The following is a 24778-nucleotide window of genomic DNA, read 5'->3' on the forward strand; positions in this document are numbered from 1 at the left end:
GCTAGATCTATAGTTATGTCCCATTTGTCATGCCTAAATTGATTTCTTGAGTTTCTGTCTTCTTTATTATTGCTTAATCTTACAGGAAGTTTGTCTGTTTTTTAGTTTGTTTTTTTCAACAACCAGCTTTCCTCTTTGTTGATCCCCTCTATGGTACCTTAGTTTTCTATTTCATTGATTTACGCTCATAAATATGTTGCTTCCTTTATTCCATTTTTAAGGAATTTATTGTGGCTTTTAAATTTTTGTGTGTTTTTTAAATTGCTATTTTATTTGGAGGCAGATTATTGATCTCTGTAACCAAAATGTGTGGAACTAATTTCCAAGGAAAGTATTTATTAGGAAATGTCATCTTACAATCTTGATTAAAAACATGGGAAACACAATAAATAGTAGTGTGTGGGACTTTTCATATCTGTTGGCATAAAGTGAAATTAGGAAATCTGTAGTCTGTCCTATTTTCTTTTTTTCTTCTTTTTTCTTACTACTGCCCAGGTTCCTGTTTATTTAAACTGTAGTTTTTTGTTTTTTGGTGTTTTTTTTTTTTAGAGGCGGGAGAAGGGCAAAGGCAGAGGGAGAGCAAGAATCTTAAGCAGGCGCCATGCCCAGCATGGAGCTGGACACAGGTCTTGATCTCACAACCCTGAGACCACAGCCTGAGCTAAAATCAAGAGTCAGATGCCTGACTGACTGAGCCATTCTGGTTCCTCAAACTGTAGTCTATCTTAAAGCTTGAAAACATCAGCTCCCATATTCTAGGACTGTTTCACTTAAGTCTCTATTAGTGGTAATGTCTCAATTTATCCTCGCACACTCTACAAAGTCAGTACATCTTTTTAATATGTCTAGTCCTGAATGAGCATTGTGTAGTACTATTAGCTTTCTCCCCAATTTATTAGTTTGAAAATTTTCCAACATATAAGGAGTAGAAAGAACAGTACAGTTCCCGTCAGAATCAGTTCCATCCATTCAGGAAACTTGTTCCCAAACTGGCAGCAAATCATCTGTCCTTTCATTTCTTTTCCAGATAGCAGAGCAGGGCTCGCTTCCATCATTCTGAAAGCAAAACAGACCCTCACCCATATGCAAATCTATATTCCTAGCAAATTTCCGGGATAGACTTGAGATGTGCCAAAGGCAGTGTTCCAATTGTAAATATTTGGAAAGTTCCAGTCCATTTATTTTTGTCTCGGTTATTAACCTCCAAAACAGTACACATCTCTCTCCCCACCCCCCCACATCCAGGTTTTACTGATTCAGTCTGTCTGTGTTCCTCTACTTAAGTCCCAAAACCTTGCTCTGATTTTTATGTATATTGAGAAAAGCCATTTCATCCAACATGTTTTCAGTGTACGGGGCACTTCTCTAGGCAATGGTGACATGGCATTGACTGTGGGTTCTCAGCCCCCATGGAGCTTATAGTCTAGTGGAGGACTCAGATGGCAGTCATACTGACCACTCATGAGAGAAGGACCCAGGAGCAGGCGGGGGCATGAAGAAAGATGGGCTGAGAACTTCCTGGGGCTCTGAAATGCCTCCAAGTTGGCCGTTACTTTGTGTGGACACCCAGAAGCTATCCCTTCACGTGGACTATGGGAGGAATTAGCGATGGTACTGAGAAGTCTTCATGAGACTAGGGGAGGGAGGCTTGGTTCTGAGCAGAACTGTACCTAATTCTGCAAACAGCTCCATCTTGTCCTCTCTTGTCCTTTCTTGTCCTGATGAACGATGCTCTCCCCCTCAGCCACGGGACTGCCACTGGAGCTCTGGCTGCTCTCATCACCCCACTGATCCTTAGGGGACATGGAGTTGAGGGAAGTGAAGATTCTGTATTATATTTGAATGTTTTGCCATACTGTATTATAAACATTTTCAAGTGTGGAGCAAAATTAAAAGAATTTTAGTGAACATTTATACACCCACCATCTAGATTTTACTATTAACCTGTTACTGTGCTTGTTACATCACATACCTATCTACTCATCAATTCCTCAACCCACCCATCAATTTATCTTTTTTTCTCTGATGCATTTCAAAGTAAACAACAGACATCAGCATACTTCTAAATAATTCAGCATGAACATCATTAACTAGAGTTTGAAATTTGGTTGTAGTTTTTTTTTCTTCTTATGTAGAATTTATATGCAATGAAATGCACAGCCCTTCAGTGTGCATTCACCGAATTCTAATAAGTGTGTGCACCTGTATAACCCAAACTCTTGTTAAGTTATAGGTCATCAGCATCCAGAAAGTTCTCTTATGTCCCTTTTCAGTCAGTTTCTGTGACCACCACCCCGGATGCACTCACTGATAATCTTATACTTTTCTACCACAGATTAGTTTTTCCTGTTTTAGAATTTCGTATAAGTGGAACCACAAATTATGCACTGTTTTGTAGCTGGCTTATTAACATGGCATAATGCCTGCTGAGATTCGTTCACATTGTCATGTGTATTAGCTTGTTCCTTTTTATTGCTGAGTAGTATTCTATTTTATGGATCTACTAGGATTTGCTTTCCATTTTTTTATTGATGGACAGACACCTGGGATGTTTTCAATGTTTTAGTCTTCCCAGTTGATCTACTGTGAATATTCATATACAAGCCTTTTTGTGAATATATGTTTATATTTCTCTTAGGTGAATTTGGTGTAGAATTGTTGGGTCATAGGGTATATATTTATTTAGTTTTATGAGAAACTATGGGAAAGTTTTCCAAAGTGGTTTTGCCATTCTACACATCATCAACAAATATGAGAGTTCTGGTTACTCTGTATCTTTGTCAACATTTGATGATGTCAGTATATTTAATTTCAGTCATTTTAGTGGGTATATAATGATGCCTCACTGTGGTTTTCTTTTGCATTTCTTCGATGACTAATGATGTGCATTTGAATTTAATTTAAATTTAGAGTCATTTTGACCTTCTTATAAAATAGAAGGAGATTGCCTTTAGCAATATTCGTATTTTTAAGAGAATCTACACAGCCTTTTATGCTAGGTGAGCTCCTAAAGCTACTTGATATGGCCATGCTTGGCATGTGACTCAAGATAGGATAGGGTGGGTGGATGAGATCCACTTCGTGTAGCACATGAAGTTCACAACCTCAGATGGACAGTACTCTACAGTAAACATTCCAAAAAAGATAGTTTCTGATTACAAAATTTATAGTCTCCAGACTTCCTGGTAACAGTCTCCAGAATGACTGAAACATAATTTTCAATAAAATGTGACAGTTCTTTACATTTTTTTGTTAAATAGACTAGGAAAGAGGCTCAACCTTCTAAAGACCGGATTCAGAATAAATACTGATATCATTTAAATTTCCTGGTACTTAGCATGTAAATGACCTCCCATCCTCCTGTCAACATGGAGGGCAATTACAAATCCAGTGCTTGGCATTCTCAAAAGCATGGTGTCAATTGCTTCTTAATGTTTCTCTTGTGGCTTCTGACTGAGCAACAACAACTGCTATCTGCGGGTTTAATTTTAATTAACGAGCATCTAAGTTATTTGGGTCTTATGATAACTTACTTCCCAAAGATTTGGGGTGAGGGGAGGGTAAAGAGGTGGTTAAGCTATGGGAAACCCTAAGTGTGAATTAACCCCTTTGCTGTCTATCTAAATGGAAGTTTCATGAGGCAGGGTGGGAGGGGTTGGAGGGGTGCAAAATTAGCACAAAAGGCAGAGCCACATATTGAAAAGTCCATAGGGCTTTAAGGGAGACTCAGGTGTTTTAAGTCTCTTTGTGCCTAAGTCTCTTAACTCCCCTGTGGCTCAGTTTCCTCATTGCCAAATCTCATCGCCAAATGGGAAAGATGGAAATTACTACCTGCTGAAGAGAGTCATTATCTCTGCAGAACATGCTATGCTGCCCTCTCCCATAGCCCTCTCACTGCCCTCTGGAGCTCCTTTTCCCTTAAATACAGGCATCCCCTAAGACAAAACCCGAGCCTGAGCGTGTTCTGCCCATGTGACCTTGAGTGGGTTGCTGAAACTTGCTGAGCCCCAGTTTCCCAAACTATACATTGAAATAATTATGGTATCTGCATCATAGAATGTCTGAGATTGTTGAATATTACACAGCAGTAATAAGTACAGGTCCTGATACATTATGTATTTAAGAAATATTATTCATTGACAAATACTTTGTGATGGATGTATTTGGCTACCAATGTTCATTTGTAATCATTATTATAACAAACGCCGAATAATGGTTGAGAAAACTATCATAAACCCAAAGGATGGAAATTATATAGCTCTTAATGAAGAAAGACTACATAAAATATTAACTACCTATAATACAAGAGGAAGTGAAAAGAAACAGGAAACCAAATTATCTTTATACCACAAGGACAACCACACAGGATCACCTCAAGCCAAGCATTCATCAGAAAAATCCTGAAAGAATCATGAATATAGTGAGTGAGAGATGTGAGGGACTGAATTATACTTACATTGCTCTTCTACTGGAAGAAAATTCTTTTTGACAGAACAAACCCTGTCTGTTTTTTTCACATGGCATCCTTTGGTGAGGACAAAATAATAATAATGGTCACTGTGTTTCTCCTTCAGCTTCCTGGCATTTAACATGGACACAGTTGATAATCTCGCCTTTCTATTGAAAGCAGTGAATTTTCGTGAAAGAGTTCTTCAGCGGAGTTTGGTGGCCAGAATTTATTATAAGGTAAAGATACATTGTGTTTTTTCTTCTGGACACGTGTCTAAGGCATATTCTTACTGGAGAACGATCTGCTAAATGTGGTAGTGGATGAATCAGGGTAATTACAAGCTTCTGGAAATGGCTAGAGTTCTTACAGGGCATTTGTATGACACGACAATCCTGCTTGTTCTTTAGGCCCCGATGCTACTGTTGAACCCTTTGTGTTGTCTTTTAGAATTCTGCCCGCAAGCCATCATTGGGCTGCCGTGGGAGTTGAAGAGTGGAGTAATTTTAGCCCTTATTGGAATTGAAAAATCATTGTCTATATGTATAATGAATACCTTGTTCTCTGGGGAAAAAAGGTACATAAGGTATATACAAAAAATTACCATTGGAGTAGCCTGAGATATTCTTTTTCCTATTAAAACACCCATGACACCCTAAAAAAACATAAAACCTTATATTAGCATTGATAGAAATCTAGAGGAAAGTTTGCCAAGTGCCAATGGGGCTGGTCTGGGGAAACATTCCCCTCCCCAGCAATATGTCTCATCTTCTAATGCCAGCGTGAATAGACAAAATGACTCTGAGATGTTTTACTTATCCTGCTCTCTGCCTAGGCTCAGGGGTCCACGGCTACTGTAACCTGAGAACAGACCACTTCCCCTCTTCTGAATGGGAATTAGTTTCCAAGAGGGCCAGAATCAGGCCCTATGCAACTCTTACCCTTTAACTCATCTCTTTTATACTGATTCTAAGATCACATCTCCTAGTACAACCACAGAGCAAGTAGAAGGGAAGAGGATGAATAGCACATGAGGATGATAGGTATTCTCTTGGGAAATGCTCTGGAGGCAGAAGAGCCCTGGGAGTAGAAAGTGGTCAAGACCCACTGCTGGTGGGACAGAGCCAGACTGATGAGAACCTGGGGGCTGGGGCAGGTTTTGTACCAATCAGTCCACCCTCCAGGTATAGGTACAAGGTGAGGCCCTGCCAGACACCGGGGGCCCATCTGCATAGGTTTAGTGACTCTGAGCTACCTGCCCTTGTCAAACATGGAGCCAGTCAAAATAAGAGAAGGATACACTCACAGGCAAAAATGCATTAGCGAGCAGCGTTAGCAATGGATAAAGTGTAGTCAATGACTTAGCTTTCCAAGACTGTGGAAGAAAAGGATAAAGATGAGATGGCAAGAGATGATGATAGACACAGAGTGAAAATAATAGAAATCCAATCTATGTATAACAAATATTCCTGAAAATGCTGGAACAAGAGGAGCAGAAATAATAATCACAGATATAAGAGAAAAATATTTTCCTTAGTGTAAAAAACAAATCAAAATATTGATAGGAAAAAATATCCATACTTAGATATAGCCTGAAAACCTAGCATAAAGAGAGTATCATATAAGCAGCCAGTAAAGGGGAAAACATAAGGCTAGGTTCAGTCTTTATTCACCAGCTCCAAATGGAGTAATGTCTCCTTCTCTAAAGAGGAAGCTTCATGATCTAAGCCTACTATTCCAAGCCCCGCCAAGCAGCTTCCGCATTCCTGACTGTCAGAAACCGTGTGAAAAATGAGTGTTTGCTTTCATCTCTGAAATCTGGGGGTAACATGTTAAGAGCAGTGGATATGTAACACAGATTTGGGTGCCCCAAGGTAGGTGATGATGTAACAAAAGCTCAAAATGTGGGCGTGGCCTTGGAACCAGGCAGTGAGCTCTGAGAAGAATTTTAGTAGAAGCCTGAACTGCCTTGAAGAAATTGTTCATAGAAGCCTTCCGGGCTTTGATAAAGCTGTGGGTGAGGACTCGCACGGATGTGAATAAATGTTACTGGAAACTGGAGGAAGGAAGATTCTTGCTCTGGAGGGCCAGAACTTTAGCAACACTGGGGCCTGCAGTTACAGGGAAAGTGGAAAAGGTACCCCATCCGCTGGAAGTGTTGAGAGTGCCTGCTTGCTCATGACGGCTTACCCTAGAATGCCAAAAGACAGGGAAGCTCAAGGAAACGGTGCTTAACATGGAGGAACTGAGACTTGCTGTGGTTTTGAAGATTCCCAAGTCCTCCATACAGTAACTGTATTCATTTCTTGTGGCTGCTGTAACAAAGTACCATGGTGGTAGCTCCTGGCAGCTGGTGTCCCTTGGCTTGTTTCCTCATCACTCCCAAGCTCTGCTTCTGTCCCCTCATGGCATTCTTGAGTCTGTGTATCTCTGCCTTCCTTTCTTCCTTTGAGGAAACCTGTCCATTGTACTGGACTAAGTCTCACCCTACTCCAGTATGAACTCCTCTTAACTTGACTACACATGCAGAGACCCTGTTCTGCAAAAGATGGCGTTCACAGACCCTGGGGATTAGGGCTTCCATACATCTTTTTTGGAAGATGTGCTCTTACCCAAAAGTACCATAGAAAATGGCTTCTGGAGCAAAGATACCAGAGCACTCTCCGGAATGCACGGTCTGATGATGTGAGTAAAATCCTTTCAGAGCTGAGAAAGATCAGAGATGAGTCTTCAGTCAGGCAAGAGGCCCTCTGAAGAGATTAAGGGTGTGCCTCAGATCTTTTCAATTGAGCTGCAGGGCTTCTAGGATGCTCCAGGGCATCATTCTCTAACCTTCTCCATGCCCCAAAGGCCCGTCTCAAAGAGAGTTGTGGATGTGGACTTTTTTTGTCTAATGGGCTAACCCCCCCCTCAAGATTCACAGAAGATGTATAAAGTTTTTAAGAAAATTATTTCAGTCACATTTTTTAGCTTATGTTGAAAGGCTCAGAGATAGCACACGATGAATAGAGCCTTAAGCCATCAAGCTTCTACAAGCCGGGAGCAGGCTGAGAAAACTACTCAGTCACAAACATGTGGCCCTTTCATGATAATGGAAAGATTCCTCAGAGGGAAGAACCATGAGCCCAGAGGGTGGAACCAAGGGCCATGGAGAATAAGAACTCCTGGACATGAGTAGGACTAAATCTTAATTTAAAAAAAAGTTTGACATTTGCTCAGCTGGATTTCAGAGTTTCTATGGATCACTGACCCCTTTATTCCTCCCATTTTCTTCCCTTTTGAGCAAGAATGTGTATAGTGGTTATCCAGTCCTATCCCACTATTGTATGTTGGTCATGTAGGGGACAGATGATCTCTCCCCCTTATAAGCCTTCAAATCAAAAGGAACTATACTTAAGGAATGACATCTGGGGAATGTAATCTGCACCCAGCCTAGACTTAGATGATGGGACTCTGGAATTTGAATCACTGCAGTAATGAGATGAGATATCCATGGACCTTGGAAAGAGATGCGGTTAGGCTGTGATAGAATCCAAGGTTGTCTTCAAGGATCCCTGCTTCCTGCTAGTCTCATCCTTTGATATACATTGTGCCAGGGCTGGTTGGTGTAACCAGTACAATGCAGCAGAGTAATGAAATGTTTTCTGAGATTGCATTATAAAGACACTGTGGCTTCTGTCTAAGTTTCTGTCGCTCTGTCTCTCCCTCACTCTGGGGGAAGCCATGTCATGAGCAGCCCATGTGGCAAAGAACTAAATTGTCTTGCCTAAACGTATGTAAATGAGCATGGAAGTGTCTCCTCCAGCCCCATTCCAGTCTTAGAGATACTGGGGACCAGAACAGTCAACAACTAGACTTGAGAACCTGAGCCGGAAGCACCCAAACGAGACATGTCCAGATTCCCAACCCTCAGAAACCATGTCAGATACAAAAGTTATTTAAGATGCTAAATTTGGAGATAACTTGTTGCACAGCAATAGATAACTAATATAGCATCTGAAAGCAAAAATTGTTGAATAGTTTTCACATTGATAGACATGTTTTTTGGAACAAAATACAGAAGGAGATTATAATGTCCTCAATCAGTATTTCCATTTAATAAGATAAGATGGCATTCTTTCTGTGTCGATAAGAGCATGATTGTGCAATATTCTGATGCTTCTTGTTTTTCAGTTATTATAGACAGTGCCACAAGGAGCATTCTTAACAGCCTGCAGTTTTCAGACTTTATATACTGCCACATTGTTCTCTACAAATGTTGAACCAGATTGTACTTCCCCATGCCCACATTTCTCTACACTCATTTTTCTAACACTTTATTTCTCCAACTTTCTAACTTTTTTTATCTTCAGGATTTGGGAGTCTGGCATCTTCTTTTTACTTTTTATTTACTTTACTAACATTAGAAAAATACGTCCACTCTGAAATACCTACTTTTTATTCCCTTTTAAGCATGATACTAGATGCTTTCTGATACTAATTTTTCAGAACCTTTTTTGCTTATAATTGTTCTCTGCAAGAGAACAAATTGCTGACTAGTATTGATTTTCTAAGTTTGAGAAAAGAAAACCTTTGCACATATACGTGTATACACACACACACACATACACACATATATATGTGTATTCTGAACATTAAAAAAAATTAGGCATGTGATGTGGTGAAAAGATGTAAAGGTTTTAGAAGTAGACAAATATATCTTACTGCTTCTGATCTTCTGCTTCTATATGTATATATTTGGGATAATAAGAGTGGCATGATACAAACTTGTTGCAAGGATGGAATAAGGTAGAATATGTAAAAAAAAAAAAAAAATCCCAGAAGAATCATTTATCATTTTTGAAAATGATAAACCTCGTACTCATGTTATCTTAGTTGCTATCATTAATGTAACCATTTTAATGGTCAATTTAAAATTTGTTGAGCAGAACTGTTTTCTAGGGGTAGGCATGGGAAGACCAAGAAGATTATTAAGATAGTGCCTGCCTTGGGATAAGTCCCTTAGTTTTAGCCCAAGGCAAAATGAAATAAGTTAAGTGCTAAATTATGACAAAAGCTACAAATGTAGAGGAAAGAATATTGACTTCTATATCAAGATATATATGTATTTTTGGCTCAGCTGTTTTTTCAGATAGCTGTATGTTGACTTATATCTACCTATATTAATTCGGTATATGTTGAAATATAATGATCTGTTCAGCAATTTCAACATCTGATCCACCTGGAGCCTGGACATGTCCAAAGGTGGGTCATTTCATCCAGAATGCCAAGATCTTGTAAAAATAACCATGTGATTTAGTTCAGAATCTTTTGAAGGAGTAAAAACATGAGTGGGCTTCAGAAATCTGTTTTTCTTCTTAATTTTTCGGTAATGCTCTTTAATTTTCTTCAACCGCAGATTTTATTTTAGAGTTACTTGGCCAACCCTTCTCCTCACATTAGATAGCCCATCTGCCTCTTACCCTGGAGCACAAATGTTATGGGACTAGTAGTTCACATTCAGAGCTGGAGGGTCAAGGCCACTAGTCCTCATGAAAGAGTAAGCCTGTACTATTGTCTGATAATGCTTTTCCCTATTCCATGTACCCAGAATTAAACTGAAAATGGGGCCAGGAACTATCCTCCAGTGTGCTGGTTGCCATGGAGGGAGACCAGCCCCATAGTTTCCCTCGAAGCTCCACTTCTCTAATTTTCCAAAATCATGCTGCAAATCTTGCTCATTAAGATCTCTGCATCATCTTCCCATTAGTAGGGAGAAAAAATAAACCAATAAACAATGGCTTGGTTTTGAGAATATTCTATTAAGGACTTCTGTCATTGTATGGAGAAAAGTCTATGGGAAATATAAACCCTTGGTAATCAATATATTTAACAAATGATTGTTTGTTTCCAAGTGTGCATAACAAATATTGGGCAGGTAAAAGGATGAGAATCCAGATGGAATGATAGTCCTAGTTAACTGAGGGCCGATTCATGTTCTATCTCTTAGCACTCATAACCTACTTCTACCACACTAGTATTTCCCCCACTTAGGGGTATATGAGAATCACCTGGGGAACAGTAATTTTAAAATCTGATTCATGGTGCTCTACACCACACTGCAAGGCTGAGTCGAAAGGAAAAGGGAAGTGGTTTGCAAAAGAACATTATTAATCATCCTCAAAATCTAGGGGCAGTAAACTCACTTGGAAACAACTACCCTAAGTTATTTTTCCTTATTCAGAATTTGAGATTTGGGTGGAGAAGAATTGGTGGAGGCTGGAAATAAGGTTATCAGAGTTGTGACTTTCTAAAACTTTCTGTCTGGAAAGCTATCTACACTTTTTATTGTTGTGGTCAATGTGTCAAATGACTGTGTGTGTGTGTGTGTGTGTGTGTGTGTGTGTGTGTGTGTGTCTGTGTGTCTGTGTGTCTGTGTGTAGCTTTAAAGCTCTTTAGATCATTAAAACATAATAAAGCCAGAGTACTTCTGTAAAAACTATCTTTCTAACAGATGATGCCAGCTGTTTTGTTTGTTATAATTTTAAACTGATAACATCTTTGCTCAGGTCACCAGGTGGGGTTTTGAAATCTTCTCTGAGTTCTTATTGGTGAAAAATGAGAGCTGAGTTGGTCATTGAATGGCACACATGGCACATGCTGGAGATAGGGCTGCCATAATCGCCATCATTTGGGAACTACAAGAGTTCATTGGGTAGCCTGTAGATCCAGAGAGGGTCTTGGAAATGCCTTTGTCAACAAACCCAGAGACAGGAAAAACTGTGCTGCTTTGCTTGTACTTCTCTGAGAGTTTGAGGGTGGAGACAGGAACAGAGGGTAAGAGCAGCTGGGTTGTGTTTGTTACATTTTTTAAAGCCAAAACAGTGGCCTGAATAGCAGATGTTTTACTAAAGATCTCATGGCACAGAAATGCCAAGAGCTTTGTTCCAGAGGCAGATCATCAAAGATAGGAAACAGAATTAGAAACCAGATTTCCTGAGTTCCTTCTTTGCATCGATATTAATGCATCTTCTTACTCCTATGGTCAAGTTGGATTGGGAAAATGATCAAAAGACCAGGACAATCTGATGGAGGGGCCTTTGTATCTTCGGAATATGGGTGCTGCCTATGCAAAGGTCACCTTTGCAAAACAGTGGCTCCCTCTCTGTTGACTGGTACTTGAAATTTCTTTTGTGAGGAACATGCTCCCATTTCCCATTCCAATTTTGGGAACATATCCACTAAGATAAGGCTTAAAGTCCTGCAACTCCACAGAAAAGGAAAGCGTAACTGACTGCCACTTCACAGTAAGCTATACACGGTGACTGAGGAAGTGGTGGATGTTGGTCTGGAGAAACCCCAGAATGGACAGACAGCAAGATCTGAGGCTGACTGTGCCTGCTTCGCGGGGGTACAGTGCTCCAAGTCCTTAGCTCAGCACTTTCTTCTTTGCTGTTGCTGGTCATAGGAAATGTTTCTGTTCTGTGGTGTTTTCCTCTCATACTTTCTTCTCCACCCTATAGCAACCCAGTTGCATTTTCTCTTTTCCCCTCACTTCTGACTTTCTTTACCTTTCTCTTATAGAGATAATGCTAAATTCTCTTCCTATGGAAACCTATTATAGGGAGGGAATGAAAAGGAAAGAAGAAGGGAAGTGAAGAGAAAGGAAAGGAAAAGGAAATAGTATTCCTGATTACTACATGGAGGGCACAGTCATTTCCTTTGAGGTATGAGAGCTAGCCTTCCTTCTTTCCTATTTGTAACTTCTTTCTCTGAGAAAGTGAGAAACCTGTCTTTCATTGTTTATTATATGTTTACTTATTTGATCTTCCCTGGGGTACATAGTAAGTAGTTTCAGAATTGCTAACCCATACCTCTGTGAAAAAGACATTTACTAACTAGAATATTCTTCTTCTGGCTTGTAATACTTAATCAAAGTAGTATTTCTAAAGTTACTTTTATTTTGGTTCCTTTTCCACACCCTTTAGTGAGATTGTATTATTTATTTGTCCCTCAGGGTGAATTAGTCACTCACTCATTTACAGATAGGCAGCCTGAGGATGAAGAAGGTTGGTGCTTTCTTCAAGGTAACACAGTTACCAATACCAAAGATTAGACTGATATTTGATTACTCAAATATCCTATTTTTCCTCAAACTTTTACCCACTATTTTTAGTATCCATTTATGAATCTTTCTGGAAACAATTAATACTATGGTGTTTGCCTAGTGGGGATTTTCTCTTACCCTCATCTCAATTACATTAGTTAATTAGAACCAAGAGCTATCTATTCTCCTGCAACTACTTATTTATTCAATTAATTATTATATCAGTGTGGACTCACAGATTTTATTCTATGTTTGGGCTACAATCCAATACTATTGTTATTTATTTTCTTGCTCAGACTATTCCAGTTTTGGCCATTGAGAACTCCTTCAGGTTACCTTCTACGTCCCTTTGATAGGTCTCTATTCTTTTCTTTCTTTTTTTTTTTTTTTTTTTGTAAGCACTTCCTTATTTTCTGATACCACAAAATGCATCATATCTTGTATTTTCCTGCCAGACCTACAATCATTTTCCCAAGAATCCCTGCTTTCTTTTATTGGAAAATGGCATTTAAAAGCCAATATCAGGTTGCTGGGTGTGCTAATTATTGCTGGGGTGTCACCACTTCTAGCTGTTCTAAGCTAGGAAATAAGTGTATGTTTACTAACTCCCACATTCTCATGCAGACCTGTATGTGTGTATATTAGAAACCACCAGTTTATACTGGTAGCTCTGATTCCAGTCCAAAACCACAAGGTTCATTCTAGCCTTCCCTCTTTCCTATTTGTAACTTCTTTCTCTGAGAAAGTGAGAAACTGGCTTTCATTGTTTATTATATGTTTACTTATTTGATCTTCCCTGGGGTACACAGTAAGTAGTTTCAGAATTGCTAACCCATACCTCTGTGAAAAAGACATTTACTAACTAGAATATTATTCTTTTAGCTTGTAATACTTAATCAAAGTAGTATTTCTAAAGTAACTTTTATTTTGGTTCCTTTTCCACACCCTTTAGTGAGATTCTGTTATTTATTTGTAACATAAGTTCTTTTGTTCCTAATTGTTTCTGCTTTGGGATCTCACTACATACTGGTTGATTTTTGCCTATTCATGGTTTGGCTATGTAAAACGCTACTAAGTTTCTTGGACTTAAAGCTTTTAGAAATGTATACTCATCCCTATTTCTATTTCTTCCCTTTTTTTCCCTCTAAATACCTGTAGGTGTCCTTTACTTAAATTTAGTTTTTGGCTTCTCTTTCCTTTATTTCTCTCACCCAAATAAGCAGTAACACGTGTAATTTTCTTATATTGCTTTCTCTGTTACATGAAGGATAGCATGCCACATATACTCCTCTGTCCTTTTTTCCCCACTTAACAGTAGTATGTTTTGGGAATTACTCTATATTACTTCATAGAGATCTATCTCATTTTAATTTTTTAATTTTAATGTTAATGTTTTAATGTTTAATTTTTAATTTTAGTGTTCAGTTAGCTAACATACAATACATTGTAAGTTTATGTTGTGTAGTGTTCAATGATTCATTAGTTGCATATAACATTTTTTTAAGTAGCAGCAGAATAATACACTGTGGATGTGCCATAGCCTACTTAATTAACCTCTTTCTGATACATGGACAGTTATCTTCTTCTCAATAATTTGCAACCAGAAATAATGCTACGTGAATAACCTTACGCATATAAGTTTTAGTATTGCTTAATGTGTACTTCAGGGCTGATTTCTTCAAATTTGACTGCTGGGTCCAAAGTAAGTGAATATGTAGTGTGGTTAGGTATTGTCAAATTCTGCTTCTTGTACCAGTTTACATCCCCACCCTGCCCCCACCACCATTGTTTGTTTTTTTCACAACCTCATCAACAGAACATACTCTTATACCTTTTTTTCCCCAATTTGATAGATGAGAAATGGTTTCTCTGTGTTGGTCTCACTTTTCTCCAACTGTGAGTGAGTTTGAACAGTTTTTCATGAGTGTGGGGCCAGTTTAACATATTTATCATGTATTGTCTATTCATATCATTTTCCATTTACCCATAGGGCTTTTGGTATTTTGTCATTCCATTTTTAAGAATGCTCTCTATATTAAGGCTCTTAGCACTTTGTCATATTGCAGTTTTTTTCCCAGTTTGTCACCTGTTCTTTTGACTTTGCTTATAGTGATTTTTGCTATGCAAAAAAATAAATAAATAAATAAATAACTCTTATGTAGTTAAATGTAATAATATTTGCTGTTTTTGTTTTTGGATTTTAACTGACAGAAAGCCATTCCCTGCATTTAGGTTAAAAGGAAAGTGATCACATGGAAACCTCAATCTTAATGTCATTAGGAATCCAGCAGATGGGATTTGGGACTATCAAAAAGACTGGAAGTTGAAGGGGGGGGGAAGAATAACAGAAAGGGCAATTTCACAATATGTATATGACATTACTCAAATCATTAACTCATATATGAAATATGCATGGATGGACAAGATGCCAAAGAGGTCCAGGGATTTTTAATTTGGAAGGCTTAAAGAGCTGAACAGAAAATTCAACTGTTGCCTGCTACACGGGAAGCAGAATTTATAGTTTGAATCCTGCCAAGTTACATGGGTAAAGTCAAGTCAATGGCTTTCCACTGAAGCCCCAGCAGGGCCATCCCTTATGTATAAAACTATGTCCCAGGAAAAAGAATTTATCCAAGGACCAAAGGTAAAATTAAAACAAAGAAAAGGCAAAACCAGAAAGATTCTTCCTAACAAAGTATGAAACACCCTCTACAAATTCAAGTTTATCTGCTTATGAGTTAACTGGGAAAAAAATTCAACACTCTTTAGATGAAGATAATAGGATCCAGAATGAGTATTCTTTAAAGTGTCCAATATACAATAAAATGTTGTCAGACATGTGAAGAAATAGGAACATATAATGCATAATCAAGAGAAAAACCAGTCAATAGAAAAAGACATAAAATGACCTAGATGTTGAAATTAGAAGAAAAGGGTTTTTGAAAACATAATGAATGTAATAAAGAGTGAACAAAATAGGGGTGCCTGGGTGGCTCAGTCTGTTAAGCATCTGACTCTTGATTTTGGCTCTGGCCATGATCTCCAGGTCATGAGATGGAGCCTCATGTCAGGCTCCACACTTAGCATGGAGCCTGCTTGAAATTCTCTCTCTTCCTCTCCCTCTGCCCCTCCTCTGGGCCATGCTCTATCTCTCTCAAACAAATCTTTTTTAAACAAAAGTATAGGTAAATATTAGTGACACTTTTCCTTTGTATCTTAAACTTTTTATAATTCAATTAGCTGTTTAAAGCAAAACTAATTATGATTATTTAGTGTTTTAAAAATACATAAAAGTATATGCCATATATTGTCATATGGCAAGAATAACACAAAAGATGAGAAGTAGTAAACATGGAATTATATTATTATAATGTTCTTATATTACACATGAAGTGTTATTAGTTAAAGGTAGACTATTATAAGTAAAGAATATATATTCTAATAGAGAAGCTAGACTGAGGCAAAAATAAAACTCTTTAGTTAATCCAGAAGAAGTCATGGAAAGAAGAACAAAAATTAAAGACCTAAGGAGATAGTCTGCAAGTAGACTTATGCCCAACACTGTCTAATTACGTGTAAATGGACTGAACATTCCAATTAAAAGACAAACATTGTCACAGAGGGTTAGAAATAAACAAGTTCCATTTATATGCTTTAAAGGTAAAGACAGATAAGAAAAAGATATAGCAAGCAGCTAGAACATAAGAGAGCCTATATTAATATCAGATAAAACAAACTTTAAGACAAAGACTATTACTAAGGATAAAGAAGGTTATTTCATGGTGATTTAAAGGTCACTTCGTCAAGAAGAGAGAATAGGGGCACTTGGGTGGCTTAGTTGGTTATGTGTCCAATTCTTGGTTTTAGCTCAGGTCATGATCCTCAGGGTTATGAGGCTCAGCCCTACATTGGGCTCCCTACTGGGTGTGGAGCATGCTTAAGATTGTCTCTCTGCCTCTCCCTCTTCCTCTCCCCATGCCCCACCACCCAGCTGTTGATTTCTCTCTCTCTAAAAAAGAGAGAGAGAGAGAATAACCAGAAATAGATATACACCATTAAAATATTTGAAGCAGAAATTGACAGAACTAAAAGGAGGAGTAGGGAAATCTCATAATTGATGAAATAAGTAGACAGAAATTCAGTATGGCTACAAAAATATGAACAACAGGGGCGCCTGGGTGGCTCAGTGGGTTAAGCCGCTGCCTTCGACTCAGGTCGTGGTCTCAGGGTCCTGGGATCGAGCCCCGCATTGGGCTCTCTGCTCAGCAGGAAGCCTGCTTCCTCCTCTCTCTCTGCCTGCCTCTCTGCCTGCTTGTGATCTCTCTCTGTCAAATAAATAAATAAAAATCTTAAAAATATATATGAACAACACTATCATCCAATCTGACCTATTTAGCATTTATAGACATTTATTGAAAACTAGACCCAGAGACTAGAGTGCTATCCATAAGACAGCTCTCAATAATATCAGTCAATAATTTCTTAAAGATATTTATGTATTTAGGGGAAGGGGGGAGAGAGAGAGGGAGTGCATGAAGGGGGGAGAGAGACAGAGGAGAAAGGGAAGCAGACTCCTTGCTGAGTGAAGAGCCCAGTGCCTCCCAATCCCATGACCCTGAGATCATGACCTGAGTCACCCTGGCACCCCTCAGTCAATAAATTTTTTAAAAGATTGAAAATAATAGAGTGTTTTTTCTATCAACAATGGCATTAAATTAGAGATCAATAACAAAAAGATATCTGGAAAATCTCCCAAATATATGAACATTAAGGAACACGTTTCTAAATAATCTGTGAATCAAAGAAATCTGTGAATCAAAGAAAGAATTATTATGGTAATTGGAAAATATTTCAAGCCAAATGGTAATGAAAACACAACATATCAAATTTTGTAGGGTGTAGTGAAATTTCCTTACAGGGACATTTATACGTTGAATTGCTTATCTTAGAAAGTAAAAAAGAACTTAAGTAAATGAAGTAAGTTTCTACCTTAAGAAGTTAGAAAAAGAACAAAACAAGTAGAATAAAGGTGATAACAAAGATTAAGAAGACATTAACATAGTAGAAAACAAACTATATAGAAAATCAAGAAATCTGAAAGTGGGGGGTTCTGGGTGGGTCAGTGGGTTAAGCTTCTGTCTTCCACTCAGGTCATGATCCAGGGTCCTGGGATCAAGCCCTGCATTGGGCTCTCTGCTCAGCAGGGAGCCTGCTTCCCCCTCTCTCTCTCTGCCTGCCTCTCTGCCTACTTGTGTTCTCTGTCTGTTGAATAAATAAATAAAATCTTAAAAAAAAAAAGAAATCTGAAAGTGTCTTCTTTAAAATGATTGATAAAATTGATTAATCCATAGCAGGACTGATCAAGAGAAAAAGAGATTAAACACTAACAATATTAAGAATGAAAGAAGAGACATTGCAAAATATAAGACAGATGTTAAAAATACAAAAAAGGGAATATCATGAACAATTTTATGCAAATAAATTCAAGAACTTAGAACAAATTCCTGGAAAAATACAACTTTCAAAAGCAAGCAAAAAATGGAAGATCTAAAAATATCTATTAAATGAATTTAATTTGTAATGGAAATATTCCACAAAGAGAACTCTAGGTCCAGATGGTTCTTCTGTTGAATCCTATCAGAATTTAAAGATTAAAAAAATACCAGTCTTACACAGAACTCTTTCAAAAACAATGACTGATGATACCAAGAATAATGAGTACATTACAAAAAACTAAATCAATATTCTTCATGAATATAGGTAGATATGTATAATAAAATGTTAATGATTAAATCCAGCAATATGTAAAAAAGGAAAATACATCACTAAGTGGTATTTATTCCAGGAATGCAGGGTTGATTTAACATTTAAATATGTTTGTCAATGACGATTGTAATATTGACAAAATAAAGGAGAAATATTGGATGATTATATAGTGCAGAAAAGAATTTTGGTAATATCCAACATGAGTTCATGCTAAAAAGTCTTAGCAAATTAGGGATAGAAAGTGGTTTCTTCTTTTGAAAGAACATATTTGTAGTAAACCTATAGTTGACATCATAGCTAATGGAGAAATATTGCACATTTTCCTTCGTAAGATAGAGAACAAGGTAAGAATGTTCACTTTTATCACTTCTGTTTGACATTACACTGGATATTCTAAGGCAGGGAAAAGAAATAAATGACATAAAGATTATAAAGGAAGAAATAAGTCTATCTTAATTTGCAGATGAAATGATTATTTACATAGAAAATATGAAAGAACTTACAAAAAAAGAGAGAAAAACCCCAAATCCTACCAGAACTAATAAATCGATATGAGGTTATAGGATATAACTCAATATGCAAAATAAATCTTCCTTATATGCCATCAATAAAAATTGGAAAACAAAATGTAAAAATGAAATATACAATATCATTTAAAAAAATGAATTCTTATGAATACATTTTACAAGAAAAATTCAAGCAATGCAAGATCTGTATCTTGAAAACTAGAAACATTGCAGAAGGTAATTAAAGCCTAAATGCAAAAGTATATGTGTATACATGGAAAAACTCAATATTGCTATGATGTATGTTCTCCTGAAATTGGTCTATAGATTCAACACCACCTCAAATGTCTCAGCAGGAACTTTTGTAGAAACTCACAAGCTGATGTGACAATTCATACAGAAATACAAATGGCCTAAAATAGCCAAAACGACTATGAGAAAGTTGAAGAAATATGGAGGCCTGGCATGACCTGATTTCAAAGTTTCTGCTAATTCTCCAATAATCCAGACAGTATGGGTTTGGTGTCAGGACAAATAAACAGATCGATGGAACACTGGAGAGTCCAGAAACTGACCCACACATACATGTTAATTTGATTTTTTACAAGGGTACAAAGGAAATTAAGTAATGAAAATGTTATCTTTTCAACAAATTGTACAGGAAACTATATATCTGAGTGGAAACTAGATATCTGAGTCGGGGGAAAAATGAGCCTTGACTTACTCCCTGTATAATGCACAAAAATTAATTTGAGATTGGTAATAGACTCTAAGTGGAAGTGCAAACTATAAAACTTGCAAAGGGAAAAAACATAGGAGGATATTTCTGTGGAATTAGAGTAAACCAAGAATTCTTAGAAAGGAGGTAAGAAGCACTGACCATTAATTAAATATGAATTGACTGGATTTTTTTTTTTTTTTCAAAATTAAAAATTTGTAAGAAAACAAGAAAGCAAACCTTCATAACCTTGGAGAAATTATTTGCAATACATGTATCTGCCAAAAGACTTTTTTAACCTAGGGGTGCGTGGGTGGCTCAGTTAAGCATCTGCCTTCAGCTCAGGTCATGATAACCAGGTCCTGGGATCCAGCACATCGGGCTCCCAGCTCAGGGGCAAGTCTACTTCTCCTTCCGCCTCTCCTCCTGCTTGTGATTTCACTTTCTCTCTCTCTCTCATGAATAAATCTTTCAGAAAAAAAAAAACTTTTTTTCAGAATGCATAAAGAACTACAACTCAATAATGTAAAGACACAATCCAAAAAAAATGTACACAGAAGACTTGAAAAGACACTTCAGAAAAGAAGATAAAAGAATGGTAATGAGCCCATGAAACCTTGCTCAACCATATTAGTCATCAGGGAAATAGAAATTAAAACCACAGTGAAATACCACGCCACCCACTGAAATGGGTTGAACTAGAGCCAACTGATGACACTCGATCCTGATGACAGTGTGGAGCGACGAGAAAGTGCATTGCTGTTGTAGCATAAAAGGGCATTGACAGAAAGCTTGGCATTTCCTTATAAGGTTAAATGCACACCTAGCCCAAGACCAGCAATTCCGTCCCTAGGTATTTACCCAAAAGAGATGAAAGACAGCTCACAAGAAGATTTGTACAACAATGTTTACAGCAGTTTTATCAATAACAACCCCAAACTGGAAACAACCCAGATGTTCATCAACATGAGAATTGGATAAACCAGTTATGGTATATTCATACAGTGGAATTCTACTCAGCAAAATAAAAGAGATAAACCACCATTAACATGCAACAACAAGTGAATTTATAGATGTTATGTTCAGTTAAAGAATCCTGCCACAAAGGAGTTAATAATATGATTTATGCATATGACATTCATTTAATAAGGGCAAAGGTAGTTGACGGTGTTATGGGGATCACAGACCTGAAGGGTATGGTGTTGACTGGGAGGGAGTAGAAAGCAGGAAATTTCTGTTTCTTTGTCCAGGTGGTTACAGAGGTGTATACACACTGTTGGAAATCATCAAGACATGGGGCGCCTGGGTGGCTCAGTGGGTTAAGCCTCTGCCTTCAACTCAGGTCATGATATCAGGGCCTGGGATCGAGCCCCACATTGAGCTCTCTGCTCAGCAGGGAGCCTGCTTCCCTTCCTCTCTCTCTGCCTGCCTCTCTGCCTACTCGTGATCTCTCTCTCTGTCAAATAAATAAAATCTTAAAAAAAAAAAAGAAATCATCAAGATGTAAACTTATGATTTATGCATGTGATACATCTGGCTGTATGCATTTTATACCTCAGTTAAAACATTTAAAGATAGGATTTAAACAGTGCCTTCTGGCATTGAGATGGGCTGTTCCTGGTACGTGCATTTCATCATCTGTTCATATGAAGCTGGAAATTTAGCAGCTTCTAACAGGAGGCCTCAGCTACTGAATCTTGGTATTCTAATTGAGGAAAAGAAGAAACAGCTAATGACAACAATTACCACGTGTCAGTTTTATGCTAGACACCTTTCAATGCCATACCAAAACACAGGGGTAGGTGCCCGGCTAGCTAGCAGCATGGAATCTGGAAAGCGTGGTGACAGATGATGGGTTTTGATCTAGGCCAGTGGCCAGGATCACAGGCATCTGACAAAAGGTGAGCTGTTGAGAGCTGGTTCTGGAGGCAGGTGGATACGCCTTAGAGGTTCTGAACCTTCTATCCGGGGATCTTGAGGTCTGGGAGGCTGGACCACGGGAAGCAGGGCCCTGGCTAAGGTGGAAAGCCCAGTCACGGACATGCGGGCAAGTCCCCCAGACAGGACAAAGGGACAAGACAGAACTTAAGTTCAGAGAAAGTCAAATCTATGGGGACATGTGCCAAACTCTGGGCTCATTTTTGAAGAGTACAGCACAGCTTTCTGTGCCAACAACGCTCTTGCAAACACGGTGGACGTTCCTAAAACCCTCTGGACTTTCTGCAAGAAGTGTGGCAAGCACCAGCCCCACAAAGTGACATAGTACAAGAAAGGAAAGGATTCTCTTTATTCCCAGGGAAAGTGGCGTTATGACAGGAAGCAGAGTGGCTGTGGTGAGCAGATGAAGCCCATTTTCTGGAAAAAGGCTAAAACTACAAAGATTGTGCTGAGGCTTGAATGTGTTAAGCCCAATTGCAGATCTCAGAGAATGCTGGCTATTAAGAGATGCAAACATTTTGAACTGGGAGGAGATAAGAAAAGAAAGAGCAAGTGATCCAGTTCTAAGCTTCGTATTTTGTTATATTACGAAGACAATAAAATCTTGAGGTTATGTTCACTTCAAAAAAAAATAAGAGCATAGCACAGAAATGACATTTTTGTAGTTGATAGCACACTGATTACTAGTGAATTTGACTTGGGTGTAAGTGGTTGAATACTGAACAGCAGTTTCTTTTACAATTTTGTCCAGAGTGGTTTTTTCTAGCTTTGTGAACATGTAAATTTAAGGTCCACAATGTGATGATTTGATACACATATATATTGTGAAATGATTACTATAATAGTGTTAATTAACATACATATTGCCTTACATGAGTAGATTTTTGCAAGGGGTGGGGGGGGTATGAGACATTTAAGGTCCAGTCCTTTAGTTAGCAGCTTTTAAACATGTAATGCAGTATTGTTAACTGTTGCCTCTATGCTGTGCATTGGATCTCCAGAACTTACTCATCTTATACCTGAGACTTGGCACCCTGTGACCATCTTCACCTATTTCTTCCACCCCAACCCCTGGCAGCCACCATCTACTCTGTTTCTGTGACTTCAGCTTTTTTATATTCCACATAAAAATAAGTTCATATAGTATCTGTCTTTCTTTCTCTGACTTATGTTACTTAGCCCACAGGATCCATCCATGTTGCAAATGGCCGGATTTCCTTCTTTTTCACCACTGAATAATTTTCCATTTTTTCTATATGCACATCTTTATCCATTCCTCCAGAGACACACACATAGGTTGCTTCCATGTCTTGGCTTATGTGAATAATACTGCAATGAACATAGGAGTCCAGATACTGATTTCATTACTTTCAGATGCATCCCAGAAGTGGGATTGCTGGATGATGTGGTAGTTCCATTTTTAATTTCTTGAAGACCCTCCATACTGTTTTCCATAGTGGCTGCACCAATTTGCATTCCCACCAACAGTGCACAGTGATTCCCTTTTCTTGCCAACACTTACTATCTCTTGTCTTTCTGACACTAGCCATTCTGACAGATGTGAGGCAATATCTCATTGTTGTTTTGATTTGCATTTCCCTGGTGCTTAATAACACTGAACATTTTTTTCATGTGTCTGTTGCCCATTGGTCTGTCTTCTTTGGGAAAATATCTATTGAGGTCCTCTGCCTATTTCTTAAATAGGCAGATTTTTTTTTTTTTTACTAATAAGTTGTATGGGTTCCTTATATATTTTGGATATTAACACCTCATCACATAGATGGTTTGCAAATATTTTCTCCCATTCCATAGATTGTCAGTTTATTTTGTTATTGTTGTTGTTTGTGCAGAAGCTTTTTAATTTAATGTAGTTCCACTTGTCTGTTTTTGTTTTTGTTGCCTTTGTTTTGATATCATATCCAAAAAATCATTACCAAGACCAGTGTCAAAGAGATTTTTCCTTATGTTTTCTTCTAGGTATTCTATGTTTTCAGGTCTTATATTTGAGTCTTGATTCCATTTTGAGTTAATTTGGGGAGTGGTGTAAGAGAAGTGTCCAAATTCATTCTTCTTCCTGTGGTTATCCAGTTTTCCCAATACCAGTTATTGAAAAGATTATCCTTTCCCCACAGAGTATTTTTGGCTCTACATGACTGTATATGGTATTGGGGAGGGGCAGTGTTTTCTGGTCTCTTAATTCTGTTCCATTGGTCTACGTGTCCTTCTTTATGCCAGTACCGTGTTGTTTTGATGACTGTGGTTTTGTTTGAAATCAGGAAGTGCAATATCTTCATTCTTTCTCAGGATTGCTTTGACTATTCAGGGTCTTTGTGGTTTCACATGAATTTTAGGATTGTTTTTCTTATTTTCTGAGCCCAATACCATTAGAATTTTGATAGGCATTGCATTGTATCTAGATGGCTCTAGGTCGTATGGACATGTAAACAATATTAGTTCTTCTGTTCCATGGACACATGAAATATCCTTCTTTTCACCTATTTGTGTCTTCAATTTCTTTCATCAGTGTCTTTTAGTTTTAGATGTACAGATCCTTCACCTCCTTGGTTAAATTTATTCCTAAGTATTTTACTGTTTTTTGATGCTACCGTAAATGGGATTATGTGTGTTAATTTTTCAGATATTTTGTTTTTTGTGCATAGAGACATGACTGATTTCTATATCAGTTTGATTGTGTAACCCACAGCTTTACTGAATTCGTTTATTCTAATGGCTTTTTGGTGGAGTCTTTGGGATTTTCTATATATAGGATCAAATCATCTGTAAATAGGGATACTTTTGCTTCTTCTTTTCTAGCTTAGATCCCTTTCACTTCTTTTTCTTGCCTTATTTTTCTGGCTAGGACTACTAGTGTTTGCTCAATAGGAGTGGTAAGAGTTGGTACCTTGCCTTGTTCCTGACCTTAGAAGAAAAGCTTTCAACCTTTCACTAAGTTGAGTATAATGTTAGCTTTGCCTTGAGCAACAGTTTCTTGAGGTTCTCTGTGAGTAGGGGGTAGGCTTATCCAGAGGTTCAGTGCTGCTGGAGACTGTAGTATTGTGGTCAACAAGAATGAACCTATTATTCTATTTCATTCTGCCTTTCCACATGGCCAGTAGGAGATCACCATGGTCATCTGGGATCAAGGACATTCTTTAAGTTGCTACCATTATGAATGGTAGTCTAAAGCCCAATGCTTCGTGATACAGCCAAAAACCTGATTGCCAGAAAGGGGAAATTGTAAAGTTAGCAGACCACAGGGGCCTCCATCAGGCTGAGGCACTAGGTTTGGAGCACACAGGGGAGGAATGACATGAGGA

At 38.0% G+C, this 24778-nt stretch overlaps 1 protein-coding gene across 1 annotated transcript in view; it reads left to right on the forward strand.

The window, feature by feature from the left end:
* The window catches only part of ACOXL (acyl-CoA oxidase like), a 336509-nt gene that overhangs the window by 230198 nt on the left and 81533 nt on the right, over window positions 1-24778 (forward strand). The window contains exon 15 of the mRNA XM_047746939.1: window positions 4575-4686. Coding sequence (XP_047602895.1) covers window positions 4575-4686 — 112 coding nt within the window. The remainder of the gene's footprint in view (window positions 1-4574; window positions 4687-24778) is intronic.

This window comes from Lutra lutra, chromosome 9 (genome assembly GCF_902655055.1).
Source record: "Lutra lutra chromosome 9, mLutLut1.2, whole genome shotgun sequence".
Taxonomy (NCBI): Eukaryota; Metazoa; Chordata; class Mammalia; order Carnivora; family Mustelidae; genus Lutra; species Lutra lutra.